General features: G+C 34.0%; 1 protein-coding gene across 2 annotated transcripts in view; it reads left to right on the top strand.

The window, feature by feature from the left end:
* Positions 1-23,747, top strand: part of LOC122002720 (N-terminal acetyltransferase B complex auxiliary subunit NAA25-like) — a 64,511-nt gene that overhangs the window by 17,406 nt on the left and 23,358 nt on the right. For both annotated transcript variants that reach the window (XM_042557994.1, XM_042557995.1), the window contains 6 exons: positions 1,178-1,271; positions 1,348-1,466; positions 2,550-2,620; positions 15,040-15,190; positions 15,293-15,468; positions 19,698-19,900. In XM_042557994.1, the coding sequence (XP_042413928.1) occupies positions 1,178-1,271; positions 1,348-1,466; positions 2,550-2,620; positions 15,040-15,190; positions 15,293-15,468; positions 19,698-19,900 (814 nt within the window). The remainder of the gene's footprint in view (positions 1-1,177; positions 1,272-1,347; positions 1,467-2,549; positions 2,621-15,039; positions 15,191-15,292; positions 15,469-19,697; positions 19,901-23,747) is intronic.

The raw sequence follows: 23,747 nt of genomic DNA, 5'->3' as shown, positions 1-23,747 counted from the left end.
TTTAAACTTTGGGATAAACCAAGGAGTTAATTATTATTCTCATTTTTAAGAAAACAAAGCATTTACACAATTAATTTTACACTGTTGCATATTAAACATGAAGGGGAGCCTTGATGCAATGATAAAATTGCTACGTGTGAGAGGTCACGAGTTCGAGTTTCGGAAACATCCTTTTGCAAAGTAGTATAAGACTGCCTACAATACACCCTTCCCCAGGACTTCACATTAACGGAAGCTTCGTACACCAGGCTGCTTTTTTGTGTTGCATATTAAAGATGATATAAATTTATCAATTTAGCTTTATTTTGATATTAAAAATAATATAGAAAATTATATAGATGCTAATCTTTGCTCGTTAAATGACAATAAGACTAGATGAGTAGACAACAATGGGGTAGTGATAAATTCCCGACGATGCATGCCCTCGGGAAAAAACTTTTCACCCCCTTGTCATTGGCGGCCGGTTATAAACTGACTCCATAATTTACCTTTTTTCACATAACCTAGGGATGAGTGAGGGGGGCGTATGGGGTGAACATAAACACCTTTTTGCTACAGTAGTAGACAACAATGTTTAGTAGAGTAGCTGAGATATATTTTTGAAATTAATTTGAAAACAGAAAAAGACAGATTCAGATTTTTTCTCTTTTGAATGAAAAAAGATTATAAACAAAAGATTTTGATCTCATTTTGAAAATTCTCAACCTACAAAAATTGTCGCATTCAATACAACTATTAATTTAGACGAAGATGGATTTAGCACAAGTCTTTATCATATCACATACACAATGGAATTCTTGCTTCGGTTAGCCGATGAGCTCCTACTTCCTACAGAGGAAATAAATAAAAACAGTTAACCTTTTTTTCAACTAAAAAGGGAATCAAGCTGATTTTTTTTGAAAATTTGTAGTTTGTTTATTGAAACTGGAAGACAAATAATGTAAATACTTGATAACTTTATGAGCATGTGGCTGGGATTCTTATAATAATTTGTAAAATATTGTTCTCTCGAATGTCAATGGGAATGCTCTTTAATTTGCATACAATTATAGTTGAAAGTAAGTAAATACTGAAACCTGTATTGGCATACCAAAACTCTGACATGGATTGAGATTTTAAAATTTAGTTATGAGATGATGTGGTTTTGAATTTTTCTGCTAAGTTCGTTATCTTTTAGGTACATTGTAGCAGCACCAGCCAAAAACTCCTGCAGTTAGCTGAGGCATTAATGAAGAAGCACATGGCTTCCAATAGCTTGCATGATCCGGAAGGTACACACGTCTTTTGATGCCTCATGTTCATTTTGGAGTACAATATGGTTTCATTTACTTGTCAAATTCATTTCAGCACTCGTCCTATACTTGTCGCTTCTGGAACAACAAGAAAAGTTTGATGCTGCTGTGGAAGTTCTATCTGGGGATCTTGGCTCTCTTATAGGAATTCAAGAGGACAAATTGCGGATCCAGGTACTTTTTGGATTTAGTTTGAGACACTTTGGCAAGGTTTTGGAATCCTTCAGGGGCCAATAGTCTGGTATTATGCCTAAAGTGCTTTCCCCAAAGCAGTGACTTCTGAAAGCTACTTTTCCAATACAAATGAGGGAGTGCTTTCCCAAAGCCATTTTTCCAAAGCAATTTTTTTATACTTTCAAAATATAATATAAATAATTAGGTAAAAATAGCCATATTAATATGAATAATATGCACATTAATGTTAAATGTTTTATTAAAATATATTATATGTATATCAGTACTTGAATGTTTAGTATTTGAGTCAATGTTAATTGAAAAAATATAAAATACCAATTATTATTTGCGTTAACAATGTGAACAAATGGAAAAATATTTTAATACTATTTAATAAAATCAAAATAAAAAATCATTAAAATAATATATTAAATAATGTTGTTAAGTTTACTCAAGTCTTAAAACAAAATAAGTAATAATTCACTATTTAATTTAAGTTTCATTCTTTAAATTTATATTTAAAATCACAAAAATTGATTATAAAAATAATATAATGTGTTCATTGTAATTGAATTTATAGCAATTAAATGATTAAAAGCATTATCATTGTTTAACTTTTAGTTAAAAATTACTTTTAATGTGCTTTAACCAAATATTACGAGGTGCACAATTGTTTTGGAAGTAATTCTGAAATGCAAGTTCCAAAAAATAATTTATATTTTAATTAAATTGTTGTCACTGTTCAAATTATAGTGAAAAATGATTTTAATTTTACATTCACCAAGTGTTATAGGATACAGAATTGCTTTGCAAAGTAATTTTAAAATGTAAATTACCAAACACTAAAGTACTTTTACTCAATGCTCTTCTAAATGTAAATGCAATGCTAAACCCAACCTTATCTCCATACTATTTGTCTGAAGTTTCTGCTTTTTTCGTCAGTGAGAAGTGACATTCATAATTAATGAAATTTCTTTTGGTTGGATTTGTAGTAGTTTTCCTTTTCAGTCAATATCTAACATGGTCTATAATAGAACTTCAGATTTATCATTCCTGTGTCCTTGTTTGATTTCAAGTTGACAGGGGAGGCTTCTAGCTCGTGCATGCAACTATTCTGCCGCTACTGAGATCTTTGAGAGGGTTCTAGTGTCATGGTATTAAATCATGCATATTCTGTGGATTCTTACTACTTCAACATGTTTTACGTCATACATTATGTGGATAACCTAGATCACAGATATTAGAACACTTGAATCATATAAAGTTGACAATACAAACTACTCTAGTTTAAAAAAATTGGAAGTAGGCTATATGCCATTAGGTTTCTAATGTGCCAAAAGCCTAGAAAAAGTAAGTAGTGCTACACCAGCAAAGACATTTTTCTAGTGTTGTTTCCAAATGAAGCACTTCATAAGAGTACCTATGGTATATCTCAAATTTTTAATTACTTGGATCTCATGATGGCAAAATTTATCAATCACCTAATTGCACTCATCTCAAAATATATATGATGAACTTGTCACAATGTCATCTCTCCGACTTATCAACAACCGGGTTCTGATAATAGTTTTATGTTGGATTAGTGTGATGCATGATTTATATCCTAATATTCTTGTCTCTTCAACAAAATCAGGGCATATTTTCTTTGGGTGCTATATATTTTTTTCGAGTGTTCTAAAAAGTGCTCAAACATTCACTGAAGGGCTTAAGTGAGGCAATGATCAATTGCCTTGGCACCGTACTGTCAGGGCATATTGGCTGGGCAATGCTAATTTGTGCATGTTGACCTGTTGTGTGAATGTCTAGGTAAAAGACACAGGTTGCACATCAAGATTATAAAATCATCCAGCCAAGACAGTCTGAAAATAAAAAACACATGGGGTACCTCCAAAGTTGAATAACTTCTATAATGAGATGGGCACACGTTTTGATGGGGCTTGACACAAATATGGATGGGGATGCCAGATGATTGATTGGAACAAGGCTTAGTTGTGTGGCAGATGGCAACAAGCAACAAGGGAGCTTGATTGCTCAACAGACAATTTAGGAAGGGACATGATGTGATTATTTATGGAGATTCTGAGTTTTGACAAGGCCTTAAATATGATATCAAATGATATTAGTTTATACTGTTATTGTTAAGTAATTGTTTAATGCACAATTCACAAAATTGACATCAATAATTGGATTGGCCAGCCAAAAAACTTTGTATTGGGTCAGAAGGGCTGGTAGAATATCATTTAGTTAAAAGCGAAGTAGATAATTTTTTATAGATTATTATTAACAAGTATCATAAATTAGATTATTATTCTAATTAATTAATATTTTTATATAATGATACTAATAATGAATCTTTGTTAATATTAAATATGTTTATTATTAGTAACTAATATCCTAAAACTATACATAATTTATTAGTAATTTAAAATTTTTAATGTAGAATGTTATATTTACTAGTAATTTATTTTTTAAAATCTGTTTATTATTATAAATGGTTTTAATATTTATTGGATAAGATTATTAATATATAATATAAAATGATCATCTAAATACACATTTTACTAGTAAACAATCATCTAATCAATTAATTTAGAACTATGAATAAATAATATCGTAGTTAAATAAATAATATTTTAATAATATTTCTTGCTAATTTATCACTTAAGTAATTTAATTTTAACATTTAACTAGTATATGATAACTTTTAATTTATTAAGCATTAACATATAATAATCATTCACAATAAGTACTTTGATTGCCTCTTCTCTTCTGTGACCTGATAGTCAATAGTTCCATCATTTATTCACGGGTTATATGGAGCTCCTTGCTCATTTGTCAATTTCTCTGCTAGCTTGATTAATTTTATCCAATTTACTTTTTGGTTTATATTTCTTGTAGAATTATTTCACTACCTCAAGCTGTTTTATCAAACATCCGAATAGCCTGAAATTATTTATTTATTAAACAAAAATTGGCAATTACCTCTTATATTGAATGAGTATTTATCTTTCTAAAGAAAAAAAATTAGCTAAATTCAGTCCATCAAGATATTTCACCTAATAAATTAATGGAAGACTGTTAATTATGGCAATTGCCTTCTTTTAAAATTATTCTAAATTTTTTTAGTCACTCAAGATTACAGGCTGTATAATAAAACATTGGAGGGTATTTTGGTTCATAAAAATGGGAGGGGCTTGATTTGGCATTTTCCAACATTAGGGACTCTTTTTGGATAATAGTTCTAAATTTTATATTTGATCACATGGTTCAATTTGAAGTGTGGATGTTGGAAGGGTTCAAGTGTGATAGGTTTAAAGTATGATCAAGATTACACGAGACTCGAAGTTGGACATCAATGTGTTTGAAGGGCCATCACTAGACTAAGGTGCCCCTGAGTGTAATCATCTAAGGGTAATATTTCTACCATAGAAAAAAAGGCAACCATTTTAACCTAACTTTCTGAGGATCGACCAACAGATAGATTTTCTACACTAGCATGAAGAATTTATGCAACAATATGTGAATTACAAGTCGGATCACCCAATCCTCTAAGGTCAAAGGATATCTGGGCTGGATCAACATCGAACTCAGCTAGATCTGGTCAATCTCTGGAGATTGAGGAGCCTGTCTCCCATCCTTCCAGACTAAGGTGTTCTCTCTAAGGACTGTCTTTGCTAAAGTGAAATTACTAAGTCCTATTTTGTCAAATTCTGATATGACAGGAGGGCATATAGACTCGACGACTAGTAGCTGTGCATGAGTGATAAATGATGGACCTAAAGATATGCAAGCTAAAATTAATGTCCAACCTCTGTCTAAGTGCATATAAAGAGAAAAGAGTGGAATGGACACATGACACTTGACGACAGTCGGAGTTCGTTCACCCCCCACCCCCCAAAAAATAAGTGTACATAAGGTCCAAAGTAATGTCAAAAAAAGGGTAGATTAGTAAATGAGAAACATTAGAATGTGGAGACTAAGGGATGCAACTTGAGTCGGTCCCTAATCAGATCAGATGTGAAAATGATATCAACACCTCCAATTCTAGATGTGTAAGTGTAGTCGTCTATCCTAGACAAGTTGTTGTAAAACTCGACACACTCACTGCCTGGTCACAGTGAATGAGTGTGGACACACCATAGTAAGATATGATCTCCTGTATGCCCGTACAGTGATTAGTGAAAAATTTCCAACTCAGATATCTAGTGGGCATGGAAATCTATGTATCCTGTTCATGCCTAGGTTTAAGGTACTCAGAAGGAAACCTAGTCTCATCTGTGAGGTCCTAGCCTCAGTAACTCTAATCTAACAAGTAAAATAAACAATTAAGTTTAATAAGAAAGAAAGAAAAAGATATTATGCATGAAATTGAAATGAAGTCTAAAAATGTTGCCTAAGCATGATGATCATGAAACGAGACTTGAACTCAAGAAATAGATCAAAAACGTTCTGGAAATAGGCTTGAAACCTAGTTTGGACAGGGAAATTAGGTTTTGGTGTGAGGGTCTTGGTGGCTGCTCGCGGTTACATATATAAAGGCCCCGGTCGACCCTGCACATCTTATCGAGGCGTCTGTTTAAGGTTAGGCGAGCGACCGTGGAAACTTCCCGGGTGATCAAGAACCTAATTTTCTATCGTCATAATAAATGCGACTTTTTGGATGCGGGCGATCGTAAATAGGTTCGGTCGACTATAGTCCAACTTTTTACCTATCTGGGTCAACTCGTTTGAATTTCAGGTGGTTAACTACCCTGGATAATGTCCGGACGACAATGAAGTCAAACAGTTGATTTTTTATAAATGCTATTTCTACCAAGTGTTTCAATCTGCCCTTAAGATCATATGAAAATCTTTCTAAAATGGGTTATTAAGACTTGAAAATCGTTTTATCAATATAATATTTTTGAAAATAATTTTTAAAAATAAATTTTTAACCATCTAAGTTTTGTCAATATAAATTTTGAAAAATAGTTTTGAATGTTCAACTTTGATTTTGAGCTTAACTATCTATATGATAGAAGCTTTTAATCAGTTGGTCAAGCTAAGTAAAAGTTTTCAACTTTTCCTTATAAAAAAAAGTTGTCAACATGAAATTACCTAACTTGATTTTTAGCCCCAATTCATGTCAATACATTGATATAAACATCTGGAATTAAGGCTGTAACCCTAAGCATCTTACACCTTTCTATGTTTCTCAATACACAAACATGTTATTCCTTAGATATTTATGACATGTTGGCTACCTAGTATCTATAGGTGCATGCAGTCTACAATATTATCTAGGTTAAGTCCATTATGTAATAAAAATGAATAAAGCAAGACAAATATTAATAAATATATATAATATGAAAAATATATATTTAATTTTAAAATCATATTTATTTGAAAGCGAAAAATGTTAAATAAATATGGTTTGAATCTATCCTAGACTAAGAAGATTTAAGAGTTGCCTCCTCTTAAGTTGGAACTCTAACAGATTACAATCTAGAATTTAAGTTAACATAGCAAGCATTAGCATTAATCACATGTATATATTGTTTGGGAATCCAAAAATATTTATTTCTTACTTTATTGACTAAGACTTGGGAATTCAAACCATCTTATTTTTAACATTTCTATTGACTAAGATATAGGAAGAAATATGATTTTGACTCGAGCTAAATCCGAGTTTAGTCTTGTTGTATGCAGCTCGTCTACATCCAAGCATCATGCCTAAATAGGCCCAGATGTGAATTTGCTCAACGTTGGCTTTAACTCACTTGATTTTTCAAGTTAGAATTCTCTTTCTCAAGCTTTGATACTTGAGTTAAGGTTCCAACTTACTAACTTGAGTCAATGATTCCAGCTTAGTCTTTTCCTTAAGGTTTTTGATTTCCTCAAGTAAAATCTTGACTTTAGACTTTTATTTATCTAGAATCTTAGTTAAATATGGAACTGTAGCATACAATTTTTCAGTGAGTGGATTTGTTACCTCATCAACTGACTCATCTTAGTTGCTAATTTGACTTGATTGTCGCTAATGCTAGTAGGTTGACATGGTTGAGTCTGATCCGGATTCTAATGATGACTTGTCTAGGTTTACTTTTAACGCCTTCTTTTTCTTCATTCAAGTTCTTTTTCTTTCTCCTTTAGAAGCGGATTCTCGGTTGCACTCGAAACATCGAACGTTTGCTAGATCTTACTTTGAGGTCTCTTTCTTCTCGAATCTCCATTTCTTCCATTGGATCAGCTATTTAACCAAGTGCGTGACTTCCAAAGATAGGTCATGTTCGTCAGTTGTTGATTCGGATTCGGATTCTGATTCAGTCTTCTCTTTCTGCTTGGCTTTTGACTTAGATTTTCTTACAATTAAGGCTATATCCTTCTCTTTTTGATCAAGTTTATTCATGAAGCTCAAAATCACAAAAGAACTCGGCTAGTTTTATAATATTGAAAGATCCTTGGATACTTTTTAAGCATCAATCATTGATGCCCACAAAGTTGTCCTTAGAAACACATTAAGTGTATACTCGATTAACTTGCAATTGTCGCCTTGTTCATCGATTGTGTGGATGCATTCAAAATTTCTTTGAAGTGACTGTGGAGCTGACTTACTTATTCACCCTTCTTCATTTGAATGTTATGGAGCTGACCTTGTAGTTGATCGTTCTTTGGAGTTTGTTTCGTGCAACTCAATTAGCTTTTCCCATAGTTAGTGTTGCTGAACAATCCAACTTAGTTGTTCCTGAGTTAGATCGCATTGCAGTGTGGTTGTGGCTCTAGCATTGGCTTGAGTCTTTCTTTTTTGTCACTTGTCCAGTTGCTAAAGTTAATTGACTCGCCATTTTTATTTGCGGGTAGTTCAAAACATACCTTTATATTAGATAGTTTTCTATCTCATTCATGAGATAGTATTCCATTCTATCCTTCTGGCAAAAGACATTTTCTCCGTGATTCTTGTGAATCTTGGGTTATTTGCACAATAATATATTACACAAATTTGTTCAAGTTGTAGTTAAGGTTTGGAACATTGTTTTTGGTTTGGTCTAGTTGCAATTAGGGTTTGGATTGGGTTTGGGCTAGACTCGGATTGTGTTAATTAATTTCAATTGATATGATCTGACTCAAAGCACAAAATTCGATCTATGTTACATTTAGGTTTTGCTTTGGACTAATTAACCAAGAGTTTTCTAAATTTGCTTCTATGCAGTGTTAAGGCAACCTTCTTGATTGGAAGAATGACCACTTAATTAGACAAAGTTAATTTAAGAATCTAATGCTAAATTAATTTTAATACTATACCTTGGTTTAATTGGTTAGAGTGAGGTGAGTTAGCTCCAACTAGTTCCACTTTACTAGCTCACACTTTCTTAGAGTTTACTTCTCCTAGACTTCTTATTAGCTAACTCAACCCTGATGATTGCAGGATCAAACTTGACGTTAGAGGGGGGTGAATAACATTACTAATTATCAATGTTCCAAAATTCGCTATGCACTTAGGTGGGGACTAGACGCTGCTAGGCGGATTCCTCGGTATTAACATAATTTACATAATAACTCACATATTATAACTCCAACACAATAGCATCAAATTTAAAATGAGTTCAAAATTATACAACTAATAAAATTTCATTGGACACAAACTCAATATTATTAGACACAAACTCAACTTCAAATTTATTCTACTTCTCCATTCTTTTCAACAACTTGTTCTTCATCGGACATAAACTCAATATGATCATTTTGATCCTCTTCTTCAGATGCAAAATCATCCTCGTGAAGTTCACTCTAGAGCTTCTTCGGAGTTGTAGATTTTCATTTGCTTCACTCATCAACCAAAGCTAGTTCAACTTCATCATCTTCTCCACCATTCACAATCCAACCTCGTGTATTTAAAGCATCTTTTGCAAGAAGAACATCGACATTCCTTTCTTTTTCTCTTTTTTGTTTGTTCAATAATCTAGCATTAAATTGGACAAATACTAGATTGTTCATCCAACTTATTTCTTTTCTTTGTATGAATCCAAAAAAAAGAGAGAGTAAATATTATAGTTAGCAACATGAATATAAAACTTTAAAAATTAATACTTACTTTAATTAAAGACTTAAAGTTTAAAGCCTACTCTTTCGAATACTCTAATTTCTTTCACACCCAGATGAACTTGTAGTTAATGAAAGTATCCTCAATGCCACTTGTAGAAAGTTGGGTGTGTGAGCACTGTATGTACTCCACCATACACATGAATCAAACGTATCATCATTTTTTTCACATGCTTTTACCGAGTGTTTTTCTAAATAATCCAGTCTTGTCTCTGTATTTTGTCAATTCCTTGTTAATAATTATATCCCGCAGATCTAACCCATTGGCATGTAAAATTTTCATGCATTCAAAAATCTCTGTTGTGAGTTGTGACCTCTTCATAAAGAGCAATAAAACTATCTTTATAGTAAAAATAGGGATTCAACAAAAATACAGTGGTATGCAATGATGTATCAAGTTTATCCTTCATTTTTAACTTAATCACTATGATATGTTGATAATTTGATTCCACGTTGTTCAGGGCCATCTTAATGTCTTCTTTAGCTTGAAAAAGCTTCCCATATAGAAACTCCATCGATGACTTTCTATCTACCATTTGAAGAACTCTTACCAAATAAGCAATTATTTTCAAACAAAGTGTCACACTATTCCAAAAACTCATGCTCATCACAGTAGAGTGAGCCAATTTTTCTTTGTTTTTGACCATTTACGTATCTCCCACATATCACATATAAACATGACCCTTAAACTAGATTTTTTTTTAATCAAACTTTGCAATGTGAGGTAATTTGATGCAAATCTGGTAACTCTTGGCGGGACTATGTCTCTCTTAGTGAAACTTCTCATCAATGAAAAAGTCTTATGGTGAGTATAAATGAAGATGATAAAAGACTTGATTTGCTCAATAACCTTTTTATATCGTGGAACCTTACCAATACTTTTAAGCATGAGATTAACAGTGTGAGTTGCACATGAACTCCAAAAGATCCTAGGTCATTTTTTTCTCATCAATTGAGCTGCAATTATATTGTTGTTGGCATTGTCTGCCACAATCTGAATAATATTCTGAGCTCTTACTTGTTCAACACACTTGTCAACATACTCAAAAATAAGTTCAGCTATAGGTGCCTCGTTTGAAGACTCCTTAGACTCTAAAAATGTAGTATCCAGCTTACAATTAACACATATTTAAGATGCTTCTTTTCCTATCACTCCATGCATCTGTCATAATTGAGCACTCGTTCTTTGCCCATTCTTCATATTTCTTTAGCAGTTGCTTTGTTCTTTCAACTTCGGCTTTCAACAGTGACTTCCTAAGTTGATATTGAGTTGATGGCTTAAATCCTAGTCCAAATTGACTCACTGCCTCCATTAGTTACTTGAATCTATCATTATCAATAGCATTGAATGAGATTCCATTTTCATACAGCCATTTCATAGCATATTGTTGAACTTGTTAAGTTTTCTCTTTGAAAAGAGCCTCATTTATATTTTTTGGCAAATCACTTTACTCCCATGGGAACATACATTTTCTAGAGCAATTGTTGATGCATATCTATCCATGGGGGCAAGAAGAAGAGGTTTTTTAATTCCATCTATCCCTTCAATTGCAGAACCTTCTTCTTCGTCTAGAGAAATAGTCACCTTTGCCTTATAACTCTGTTCAATTATTTTGTTCTTTCTTTTTGTTCCTCCTTTCTAAAATAGTCGGTTTGCACTTAATTTTATCTACTTGAGATGCTTTTTGACAGCTAGATACATTTCCAGGTATATTTGCTATGTGCTCCTTGATCCTATACACGCCCTCGACATCGTTTTTCCACACAATTTGTATTTAATTTTGTCGAAGTTCTTAGGATCAATCAACATCCCAAACTCCTATCCGATGTCATTTGACTCTCTTAAGAATTCTGGATTTGGGTTGAGTGACGGATGCCGTCGAAGATGGATTGCTCGCCTTTGTATTTGTTATAACTTGAAAAGTGATTTAAAAATAAATTTATATGATATAAATCATTAAAAAACATTAATATAAATTAGTAAAATAATATTATCAAAATATAAATTTAATTTATATGAATTAATAAAATTTATTATATATATATTTTTTAAAATTTTAAATATAAAATTATGAATATAAATATGATTTATATGAATTAATAAAATTTATTAGAATTTTTTAATATTAAATATAAAATTTAAATTAATTATTAATATTTATCAAAATGTTTAAATTTTAAATATGTTTTTTTTTATAATTTATTGGTATAATTTAATTTGGGTGTATAAAAGCCTATTCGAATTACCTTATTAGGTGAGGAATTGTTGAATTAAATAAATAATAAATAAATTTAAAATAAATATCGCGAGTTCGCAACATCGTCGTTGCTACCGCGCGTGTTTGGTAGCACTTGTGCAGAATTCTGATGGGTCCAGGGTTGCCGGATGCGTTGCTTGAAGCTTTCAACGGTGTTGGAAGCTTCGTCGGAGGCTTCCGGCAGTGCTAGAAGCATCGGGGACGCGCCCAGTGCCCTCGTCGCACGACGTTGGACGAGTCCCGTGACGCTTCTGGTGTTGCCAGAAGCCTTCGGCAAAGCGTCCAATACCGCTGGAAGCTTCCGGTGACGCGTTCGGCGTCGGTGGAAGCGTCGCAGGAGGCAAAAAGGAAAAAAAATAGATAACATAAATTTTAAAACTTACTGATCATTCGGAGGAGGCGAGAGACCGTCGGGGAGTTAAAACGGCGTGAGATTGAGGATTTAGGGCTTTAAATGGCAAAAAATTGGAATTTCCGCGACACCCAGTGCCACCTAGGCACCTGGCCGCCTAGGTTGGCCTCTGAGCTCCTTTCTTGTGCGGGTGTTGCCCGCCGAGTGCCTAGGCGGCTGCCTAGGGCGCATTTTAGAACACTGCCAATTATACGAGCAAAATTTATCTAAAGTAACTAAAAACAGCATAATAATAGAGTAGCATAATGAAAATATTTAAAAGCTAATTATAAAAGATTTAGTTAAGTAAAATAGAACAATGTAAGCATGCAAACAACTGAATCAAATATTGAGCATACAAGACTTTTAGCAGTTTATCATAACAGGAATTGACAAGCACAACAATAAAAAAAATGATTCTTATTTTTAATTTCTCCTTTCTAGAAAGTTGGAAAAATCTTACAACAAAAAAAAATATAAAATTTAAGTACACAAAAACACACAGGTATGGCAACACAATAAAAATAAAGGATTATACGCTAAGTGTTGCCATTGCAATTGATGCAGGAAGTTGTAGCGTGTTGTCGTTTCAGCACAGAAAATACGGGAGCACAAAGAGCACGATGAGAGTAGCACCAAGATAGAAAGGTTGATCTAAAATCTCTGCCTCGAGGCTTCTTTTTTACCCCTCCTATCGGCAAGCTCCTGGAAGTTGCTAACGTGGCTGTAATATCTGTCTGATAAATAACGTCGTTCGCGTTCTCCGGTGTCGCTTGGATCATGGTGAAATCTGATCTTGACTGCCTCGCTCGGATTGTTGGATCTCGTCTTCTATTGGTTATCGGGAAGTACCTCGGTCGCTCATACTCTGGTTGCCTTGACCTAGCTACAGTCGCCTAGACCCTCCGACTTTGCTCGTTGAGAGTTATCACAAGGCAATTGCTCGGACACCTTTCCGGTTGCTTGGAACTGTTGAACTTTGTTTCCTTTCAATTGTTATATGCAATGAGTATGATGTAAAATTCTAAATTACTCGCTCTTATTTGACTAGATGTCTAGCTCCCAAGTTAACCCATCTAGAGTAAGTTGTTAAGCTTCAGCTTCATTCCACTTGGACTTACTTGCTGGCCTTCAACTTCTAGTAGATTCCACTTGGACTTGTTTGCTAAGCCTTCAGCTCCTAGCTGATTCCACTTGGACTTGATCCACCTAGTTCCCAATTAGGACTTTCTTATTTGGTTCCCAACCAAGACTTAGCTCCTGCCTCATTCCCAATCATGGCTTCATATGTTTAGCTCCACTAGAACTTAGCCAGTCCCTGTTTTCCAACTAGGACTTCCTCTGCCTAGTTCCACTTGAACTTTGCCATTGCCTGGTTTCCAATCAGGAATTTATTGTCTGTCAAGTAACTTGCTCTTGCACACTTGACACCAACTTGTTAGATCTTAACAAACCTAACTTTAGCCTTAGTCATATATCAAAACTTTAGGTTAAATTTTGTTCTCTCTGCACCAACACTCTTTGCTCACAATTGATCCAAGAGTGCATCTCTGAGCGGCCTTGTGTTCTGTGAAGGAACAAAAACAATAGGTTAAAAGATTTATAGGCAATCATGTTGTCCCTTTTGACCTAACCACTGTTTAATGAACATTGTACCTTCTTTATTGATTCAGTGTTCATTCTAGGCTGACAGTTGACTTAAGAGCAGAACCCTGGAGTGCAACTAGGGGGATTCTAGGTCTGACAAGATACTTTTGGTACCTGGATAATTCATTTGCCCTTCTTGTGCCCTTGTCAAAAATCCGACATTACTGATATTGACACCCTTAGCGACTGAGATGTCAGATACCTAGATTCATATTTGTAATGTAAATTGTGCCCAAGTCTGAGGAACATAGGATGTCACAACACAAAGGCCTGCTGCCAATGGTAGTCTAACACAAAAGAGAACAAAATTCCAGATTGATTGCTAGCCAAAATGTGAACTCAAGATTTTTCCATTGATAGATTGGTCATCAAAATCAGGAAATAAGAGACGGTGTTGTAGGAAACTGAAAATTTGCATCGAGGGCAACACCAAGATGCAATCAACGTTAACAATTGTTGGCCACAAGAAAAAGAGGCGGTGCAGGAAGAGATCCAAGTGCAGAAAACTCATGGTAAACTATGCTGTAATTTTGGGAGAGGTGATCTTTTTGTTATTGCAGTTCTCTTAGACTATAATGTCTCAGTTTTCCAAAGAAACTCCCTAGCAATGATGACAAAGATCTTGACGAATGGTCAATGCCTTGAACATATGAAAGTTATGATGCTATTCATGATGATGATGACCAACGTATGGGTCAGTGCCATGCTTAGATGAAGTTTATTTGAAGATGACGATCAGTAGGCTGAGGCAATGCTAGAAGAGGATATCTACCCATGTGAAACCTATTTATTAAATTTGAAATATTACTGGATCTGTTATCATATAAAAGATCCAAATTATAATGTGGTAATTTATCTACACCTATTCCTTCAATTTATGAAAAGTTTATAAGAGAAGCTCTTTTTGTAGCAATACTCTCCATTCTCTCACTATTTGCTACATCAACCTTCAGATTTGATTACATTCTTTGGTTTGGTCTCGAGCTAAATAGAAATTTTTTTATGTAGAAATAGGGTGCTGAAAGAATTAGTTCATTTTGAAATAGTTATTGTGAGAACATACATGATAACATTTCCTTCTTTAGGATGGATTGATAGGGATACACACCTGCTGAATGAATGACTTATTGGTTTATTTGCTTGATGAATGATATCCGTGTTCTTGGTTTATGATTCTGACCTTGTATTGGCTTGGCAGTCCTGATGATTGGGAGGTATTCCTGTGCTATCTAGGCTGTCTGTTGGAGGATGATCTAAATTGGTTAAAGATGGATGCTACCATGCAAATCTGCTCACCATCTTTTGATGACAATGGAGCTTGCAAGGCAAACCACTTGAGCAATGATGAGGTTCTGTAATCATTCAAATGATTTTTTTAATTGAATGCCATGTTGATTACTTTTCCCTTTTCACCCATGCTGAAATTTTCTTTCTGACTCATGAACATGCAGTTTAATTCCCGCATCTCCAGTGCAGTGTCACTTGTTCAGAGGCTGCAAACAGATTGCAATGGCGGTTTTGTCAGAGGTGCTTTCCTAGCAAATATTGAAATTGAACGCCGTTGTCGGTTGTGTGGTACCAAGCATGATGACAACTTTGTGGAGGCTTTGCTAACTTACTTCTATAGGTTTGTGTTTCTCTTCAACGGGATATGACATCTTGCAATTTTGGTAACGAGTTGTACTTTTAACTGTATTTTATCAGAGAGAATTAGTTTGCATACAGTTTTCCTAAATTTGTTTTTGTGAAAATACTAGCACGCATGTACATCCAAGTGCATATGCAGTTTTATTGGAGAGATGCACAAACAAACACATAATTAATCATGAAGAATAGAATTGGTATTATTCACATATGGAAGTTTCTTTGTTGTTGATGTAATATTTGTGTTTCTTGATTCTTTTAAGGAGGATTTTCTTAATGCTTTCCTAAGTATCTAATGAAAACCTGAGGAAAAATTAATTCCATGAGTGCCTATCTCTACCAAATGCCTTTTAGTTAGGCCATTAAAAACTTAAGAACTGGTTTAGGCCTCCAAAGGACAAGTTGCTTAGTGCGAGATGGAGACCTTGGCATTGATGATTCCTAGAGAATTGGAAGCTAGACCACAGTTTACTTAAAAGAGCTATGTGTTTGAACCTCTATCTAAAACTCCATAGCTGTCCTTCATTAACCTTCTATCTCGCTTCTTTAAGAACACCATGTTGTACCTCCACAAGCAATTCATCATCTAGAATTTAGTTCATAATGTCGAGGTTCACATCAATCGGTTCATAGGGAAAGTAGAGGTGCCAAACAAGGAGAACACCTATATGATTGAGAGTTAGGTTGACTTGACCAAACTTGACCTCCTATGCAGGTAGCATATGCCACCTAACTCAGTGTGGAGGAACATTTCAATGAAGCAAAGGAGCGACTCATGATGTCTGTGAGGCAGAAGAGATCTCGCTGAAGTACTAGCATGATTTGAATTAGGTGAAGTGTGAGCTTGTTGTGCAAAACATCTTAGTCATCTCTCACAGTCAGACCCTTTAAACTAACTTGGAGGTTGAGATGTGAAAAAGTTTTATACATCAAAGAGGCTCATTACGCAATGGTGGTTGAGCATAGGAGGGCTCTGGATGAGCTTGGTCAGGTCCAATAAGTGACACTCAAACTCACGGCCTGCTGATGCCTCCAAAGAGATGGAAGTGGCAGTGAATAAGTTAGGAACTTCAGCCATGTCAATTGCTCAGCTCCATCCCACCATCTTCCAATTCGAGCTATGCAGTTTACTGAACCAAGTCCATGTGATCCAAGCAGAAAACTCTTATTTTGTCAGATTGGGTGAGGAAAGTGGCTGAAAAAGGGTAAGGCACTTGGTAGAAGAGAGGGTAGAGGAAGCAATTAAAGGAGATGAAATGGAAGTAGGTGGAGTAAAGACGCTCCTGACTTAGCTTTTATTTTCATTTTGCAGTTTATTTTCTGCTTGTATATAAATGTACTTACTCTTTATATAATAAAATTTCTTGTTCATATCAGTTTACTTGTTTATTCTCGTGATTTTGTTTGTTTCCAGTTCTTCCTTGCCCTTGTAGCCTTTACTTTTTTTCTTCTTGACCTTTGGATCAAAATTGGCATGAAGTATAGACTGTTAGGTCTTCACCAACTGTGTTGGTGTCAAATATTTTACTATAGAATTTCAACAGTAAGAATTCTACATCCACATGTGATACAAGCGGTGATGTGTGCAGGTAGGTTCTGGTGGTCTTCAAACTTGTATACAGGTGGGGAAGGGTTAAAATTGCATAGGTGGATAAAGATTTCTGATGGAGATTCTACATGGAGGAGGATTGTGTTCTAATGCAGTAGGTTAACAGGAGGAACTCTGAGGGAAGGACTTCAATGGGTCTGGAACCTTTGGGGACCTCTTCCTCACTTGATGGCTTCCTACGGAGGTTGTACTTGGAATTCAGCAGGAGGGAAGGTGTAGATGGGATCCTTCATGACCTTTGTTCTACCAATAGGAGGAAAGTAGGAGGTGCCTTCTACCTGCAGATTTGTGGACTTGATTGATGATGGAAAAGAGGCTTTGCTCCTCTCAGCTCTCAGAGGCTAGTATGCAGGCAGAATTATGATCAAATCTGATGGGTGTTAGATAATATGCGAAGGTCATGATGACGGAGACAAGTCTTCTCTAGCATGTGGGTAAACGAGGTGATCTGTATATTGTGGAGGTCATTTGGAAGGAGTATACTGAAGAAAATTAATTTGTGCCATGGGTACAAAAAAAAAGGAGTTGGGTAATGATGACTTAATCAGGTAATGAGATGTGGAGTTGGATATGTCAATAGATGCGCAAGGGAAAATTAAAGTGATGGAGGTCGATAGTGAAGGGCGGATTCAGCATTAGGAATTTGTGCTTTGATACACCTAGATGCAACAATAGGACAAGTAAACTCAAAACAAGAATTCAATTTTATTAAAATTAAATATTTCTTATGAAGAGCAACTAGTGCTTCTTTTATAAGATTCTGAACCATGATCTCTTCACCCCAAAAGATAATTATTTGGTATTCCTAACATAGAAAACATGGTAATAAATGACCTAGAATGGGTTACCCCCTGAAGTACTCATCATGTTCTACCCTTTTTAACAGTCACTAATTTCACATCTAATGTGTGAAATACTGCATGGTTGAGACAAAAAATGACCAGGTGCGATCATACCAAATCTAATACATTGGAACTTTAAAATTAAACATGCTTGAGCAAAAGTAGTTTTAAGATACGTAACCCCTTGGTGGGAAGACCTTGTGTTCAACCCTTTTGGTTTTCTTAACAGAGATTAGTTTCACATCCAATATAGTGGGGACACCTCATGTCAAGACCAACACTAATGTACTAGATCCCATAAAAACTTCGAAGTTAAGCGTATTTTGGCAAGAGTAAGATTTCAACGGGTGATGGTTTGAGAAGTACTGTTGGTGCACCCTTTTGGTTTTCGTAATGGAGATTAATTGCACATCTAATTGTGGTCTGATGACACCCTATGGCCAGGAGCAAAGAGAGAAAAAAATTGACCTATTCTCTTGAAATAACATATCTTCTTAAAACGATCCAATGGAATGTCACCAATTTAAACTGAATTATAAAATAAACTTTGTTTCTGCATTACAATCACCAATCCATTCACTAATCTGCAACTTCCAATCAGAACCATGTGTTGCCTGTCCAACATTTTCCCTTGTTCTGTTAATGAAAACACTAGTGGTTGACCTCCTTTGAAGTTACGGCACCTCTTTTTAGTGAGCATGGTTCTAACCGCTATCCATCAGTTATTTTGTTTAGTAAGCAATATACATTAATGGTCAATTAGGGCTTTGTTTGTTTTTCTTCACACTGATATTTTCCATAGTAACTTTCACTTGAAAATTTTGAATCAACATATTTAACTTATAAACCTCACTGAATGAAGATTTAGTTTATTTTCATTTTCCAATTTTTCCCCATGAGTTACACTATAGTTTATCTTATATTCTTACTGAATAAAATGACATTTTTGCAATAGTAGGATGGTATGAATTTTCCTGTGTCAATATGTTATACTCCGATAGGAATGCCTTTCTTTCTTTATCTTTGATATAAAGACTGATAAAGGCATTATGATCTCTTTGCTCTATTGTACATTATGTTTTTAGATATTTCCTTTTTTGTACTTTTGTTTGTGATGCCAAAGTGTATTGATATTACTCTATTCATCACACTTCTAAGGAAACATAATTGACATTAACTAAAGTTGAAAGTGAACAAGCTTCTTGCATGTCAAGATAAAGTTACAAAATTATGATCTAAATAATTTATATTTCTGTTACTTAAATTTCTCTCTCTTCCTCACATGTTAAAACTTCTTACTTGTAATTAGATGATCATGACATCAAGTTACTTCCATCTATAACTGACCAAACTGTCTTTGATCCAGGTTTTATGGCACATTTGCATGTAATCCTTCCTGATAAATTCTTAGATACAGGACTTAAATGAGCAGGGTATTTGTTGCTGTGGTTTCATAGTTTTTTTCTTCTTTTTTAAATGAGTTATAACTTTTAATCATGTTGATTAATTTTGTCTGGCAATTATCTTGATAACAGTGATTACTCTGTTCTTATTATTATTCATGTTTTCACATTTCCTTTAAATTTACTGTTGTCATTTTATGCCATTGTCATATTAATATCCTTATTCTTTCATTTATCTTTCTGATCTATGAATATTTTTTTTCTTCAGGCCATTGTGAGGGCAATGACTATTTGTGCTTTTAATTTTATCCAGAATTTTCCTTCAACCCTTGTAACTTCTTTCACTTAAAATCCACAGGTTTGGACACTTATCTTGTTTTGCTTCTGATGTGGAAAATTTTCTCCACTTACTTACTCTAGAAGAGAAAGATAAATTTCTAGAGAAGCTCATGAAAACATTAGAGTCCCCCCCTGCATCTCCACTAAAAGCACTGGATCAAGCTATCTCCATTTTCAAAGTTCATGAGTCTCTTGGTGTCATGTTCTCTCTCCCTCTTACAGGTGGGTAAATGTTCTGAATCTGTTATGCAAATTGAGGTAATATTTGCCAACTTCCTTCTAATAGGTTAATGTATTTTATTCTTTTATGCTAAAAGATCTCTCTAGAAAAATTATGACAGGCTGATCTGATTAGATTTAATACTGTATAATAATCATACTGACATTTGATGCTTTGACACATGCTAAGATGAATTTATCTGGGTTTTACACCTTAACTTCCTATCATTTGGCTTGTTACTTCCAAAAGACAATTTGTGGTAATTAGTAGCTAATTGTATTAAAATTTTGAAAAAATAGATTAAAGACAACAAACATCTTGACTACTAATATAACTACTACTAATAATATCTCTACTAATTTCTTATAAGTTAAAGCCTTTATGAATACCAAAAATGGATGTAATGCATCACTCTGATTAACTTCAAGTTAACTATAAAATTAACTACACTTTATAAATCATAATATCTTACAAAAAAAAAAATCATGGTTTAAAATTTCATGCCATACTCGGTGGCATGAGCGAAATTTATCTTTCCCCGGCTACCGACACGACACCGTGGCCTCATGAAGGCCTCGAGCGAGCACTGTGGTCGCGTGGAGGCCTTGTGCGAGACTTCGGTGATCGCACGAAGCTGCAAGTTTTTTTTTCAATTTAATTTTTAAAAAAAATTTTAGGCCGCTGAGTTTTTTTCAAGTTTAAAAATTTCTTTAATTTTTTAATTCATAATTTATTTTTATTTTTTTAATGGTAAATTCTTTTTCCTCTTAATTCTTTATCCTTCCTTACCATATTTTAATTTTTTTATTCTATTCATCCTTAAACACATGAAAAAAGATTCCTTTTTAATTTGTTATCTTATTCCTTTCATTCTTAAATACATGGAAAAAATTTCATTCGTAAATTGATTAAAATAAATTAAATTCAATTGAATTTTAAAAGGAGAGTCTTGGCGCAATGGTAAAGTTGTTGCTTTGTGACCTAAAGGTCATGAGTTCAAATCTTGAAAACAACCTCTTGCAAAAAGCAGGTAAGATTGCGTGCAATGGATCCTTCCTCGGGACCTCGCATGGCGGGAGCTTCGTGCACCGGGCTGCCTTTTTTTTTTTTTTTTTTTTTTTTTAATTCAATTGAATTTAAACCTACTTGATCTTAGTCACTATACCTAGACTTTAGTTAATCTTGAGTTGACTTTTATTCAATCTTAATTCTTAAAATATTTGTTTAACGTAGTGGTAAGTATTTATAGTAATCAAATATTATAATATAATTTTTTAATTAATATATTTTATATTTAAAAAAGTATGAAATCATATCGGCATGACACGATTTGATACATAAATCGAAACTTCGTTATAACTCAAAATTTTAAAGCACGTAAAAAATTACTCCATAAAAAATCTAAATTATTTTTTATCCATTTAGTATAGTTATACTAATTTTTATAATTAATAAATAAGTAAACTTTTGATTAATAATAATATTATTTATAAATTATAGATAATTAATAATTGTAATGTTAACATTTCATCAAATTATTCTTTATCTTGTGTATATAATATAATATCAGTCTATATTGAGTATAATTATATTATGATTTACATAATTAATAAACTAGATAATCATTAATGTTTATTGAATTTGTAAATTATTGACATAAAGTTATTACTTCTAATCGTTGACTATTAATTTAGAATTTAAATTATAACTTTTATTCAATTATTTGAATTTGGTTTTGTGCCCATTGCCATTGGCATAGGTGAGACTTACCATTTTGCTTGTTGGATGCCCCACCGAATAGAACAATACATTTGATAGGTGAGTGACAGCTACATGTGTGAACTTTAATTTTGGGAAATGTCATCATGGCATGTGAATTGAGGAGGGGGCAAGTGTCTTCCTCAGTTTTGCGAGCCACATCTTATAGGTGTGTGACAGTCACACTGTGAATGACAGCCACACATGTGATCTTTAATTTTGGGAAACGCCATCATGGGATGTGAATTGAGGAGGGGTTCAAGTGTCTTCCTCAGTTTTGCAAGTCATTGCAAGAATCGCGAGGCTTCCTCTGTAAAATGATTTGTTTGAGTATTGAGTCAATGTTTTGCAAGCTAGGATTCCACCGCAAGGTTGTTTCCAAGTAGCTCGTTCAACTCCCTATCAATTGGTTAACAACTAAGTCTGAGAGAAACTCGCCAATTTCTTCTTCTTCTTTCTTTGATTCTTTTTTCTAATTAATACTCCTCACTATGCTAACAACAACATTCGTACCTGATACCTTGCTTATAATTATTAATAATATAGTTAAAACTATTACATAACTACACCCTCACACACTCATGCTATTAATTTTAAATTTAAATTACAATATTCATTAGTGTTTTAGCTTAATTATTAAAACATAAATAACCTTATCCTATCCCTATAGAATGAATTTAATTACGTAACTTTGCAAACAGCATTAATGCATGTGTATGATGCTTATATCCTTCTAGAGCTAGCTGTGTAGAGTGTCATAAACCTTACCCTAACTATCACAGCCCTGTAATATATGTGTTCAAACTGCAGTGTAAATGTTAGAGTAAGGTTATGACTGAGTATTAATATTGCAGGCAAGTGACAGGTCAACTGTGTGATTAACTGTCACGTAGTTGTAAAAGTGACATAACATTTAGCTATAACCTTAGTTTCACATATCCTGTAATATTCTTGAAGTCTAGACATCACCAACTCAAATCGTTATGCACCTTATAGTATCCCACAAGTCACATGATAGCCTTGTTATTCATTGATGACTTGAATTGTCATGTATCCTGCAAGTCACATGATAGCCTTTTATTCGTTGATGACTTGAAACACCATGTTCCCCATTATGAAGGCCCACAGGGCATTATATAATCATTAGGCTAATAGTCCTTTAGGTAAGTTGAAGATTAATGTATGGCACTTCTCATTCTCTCAGTTATTACTCTCACCATGTATGACAAGTTCACAACTATTCCTCTACGTTAGGGTACATGTATTTCTTATGACATACTATATGTTAATCTCTAACCGTGCATTATCAAGATACGAATAACAATTCATGCATTGTTAGATAAGAATGGTAGCTTTAAACATATATCAATAAAAATCTTGAAGCATGATTCGTAAAAATAAACATGTTATTGCTAAACATGGTGGATCCAAGATAAATAAAAAAACAAAACAAATAATAGAATCATAATGGTTAGAAAAGGTGTATCTGTCAAGTTAAGGTTTTCAACCAAAACTTGCCCCCCTCTCAAACTGGCCAATTGAGTAATCCCATCACAATCTGACAAGTTGAGTAATACAAGGCCTACTGTCTTAATCTGATTGCTCATAAAGTATGCAACTTATCTCCAACCCCAATTATTGGTGATCATATAATAATCGTGAATCCAACACTATATCTAACCACACCCTTGATATTACATCAACCACTCTTATGACTGATATGTATCTGCCAATGGCATACATATTGACACTGGACATTCGGGAAGACATGAACAAGCACTCAATTCTCAAACACAAAAGGAAAGCATAGGATCACTCACCACTTAAAAGAGAGACCCATACCAGATTATTCAGCTCATCACTCTTAAGTAATTCAGTGCAAAAGGAGATCACTGCTCAATGGAAGTGCAGCAAAGAGATCCCAGGCTGAAGAGAATAAGCCAGAGCTATTTCCTTCCCAATGAAAATCTGAAGATATGTTTAGTCTATTTTGGAACAACTCTCCAAGGATGGGAAAACAAAGATTATAAGTATAAACTTGTGGTTCTATGATTACTTCACTTTCCAAGAGGCATATTGCTAGTAATAAGT

Source organism: Zingiber officinale, chromosome 7A, assembly GCF_018446385.1.
Source record: "Zingiber officinale cultivar Zhangliang chromosome 7A, Zo_v1.1, whole genome shotgun sequence".
NCBI lineage: Eukaryota > Viridiplantae > Streptophyta > Magnoliopsida > Zingiberales > Zingiberaceae > Zingiber > Zingiber officinale.
Note: the sequence above shows the minus strand (reverse complement) of the source record. Positions and strands in the feature narration are given on the sequence as shown.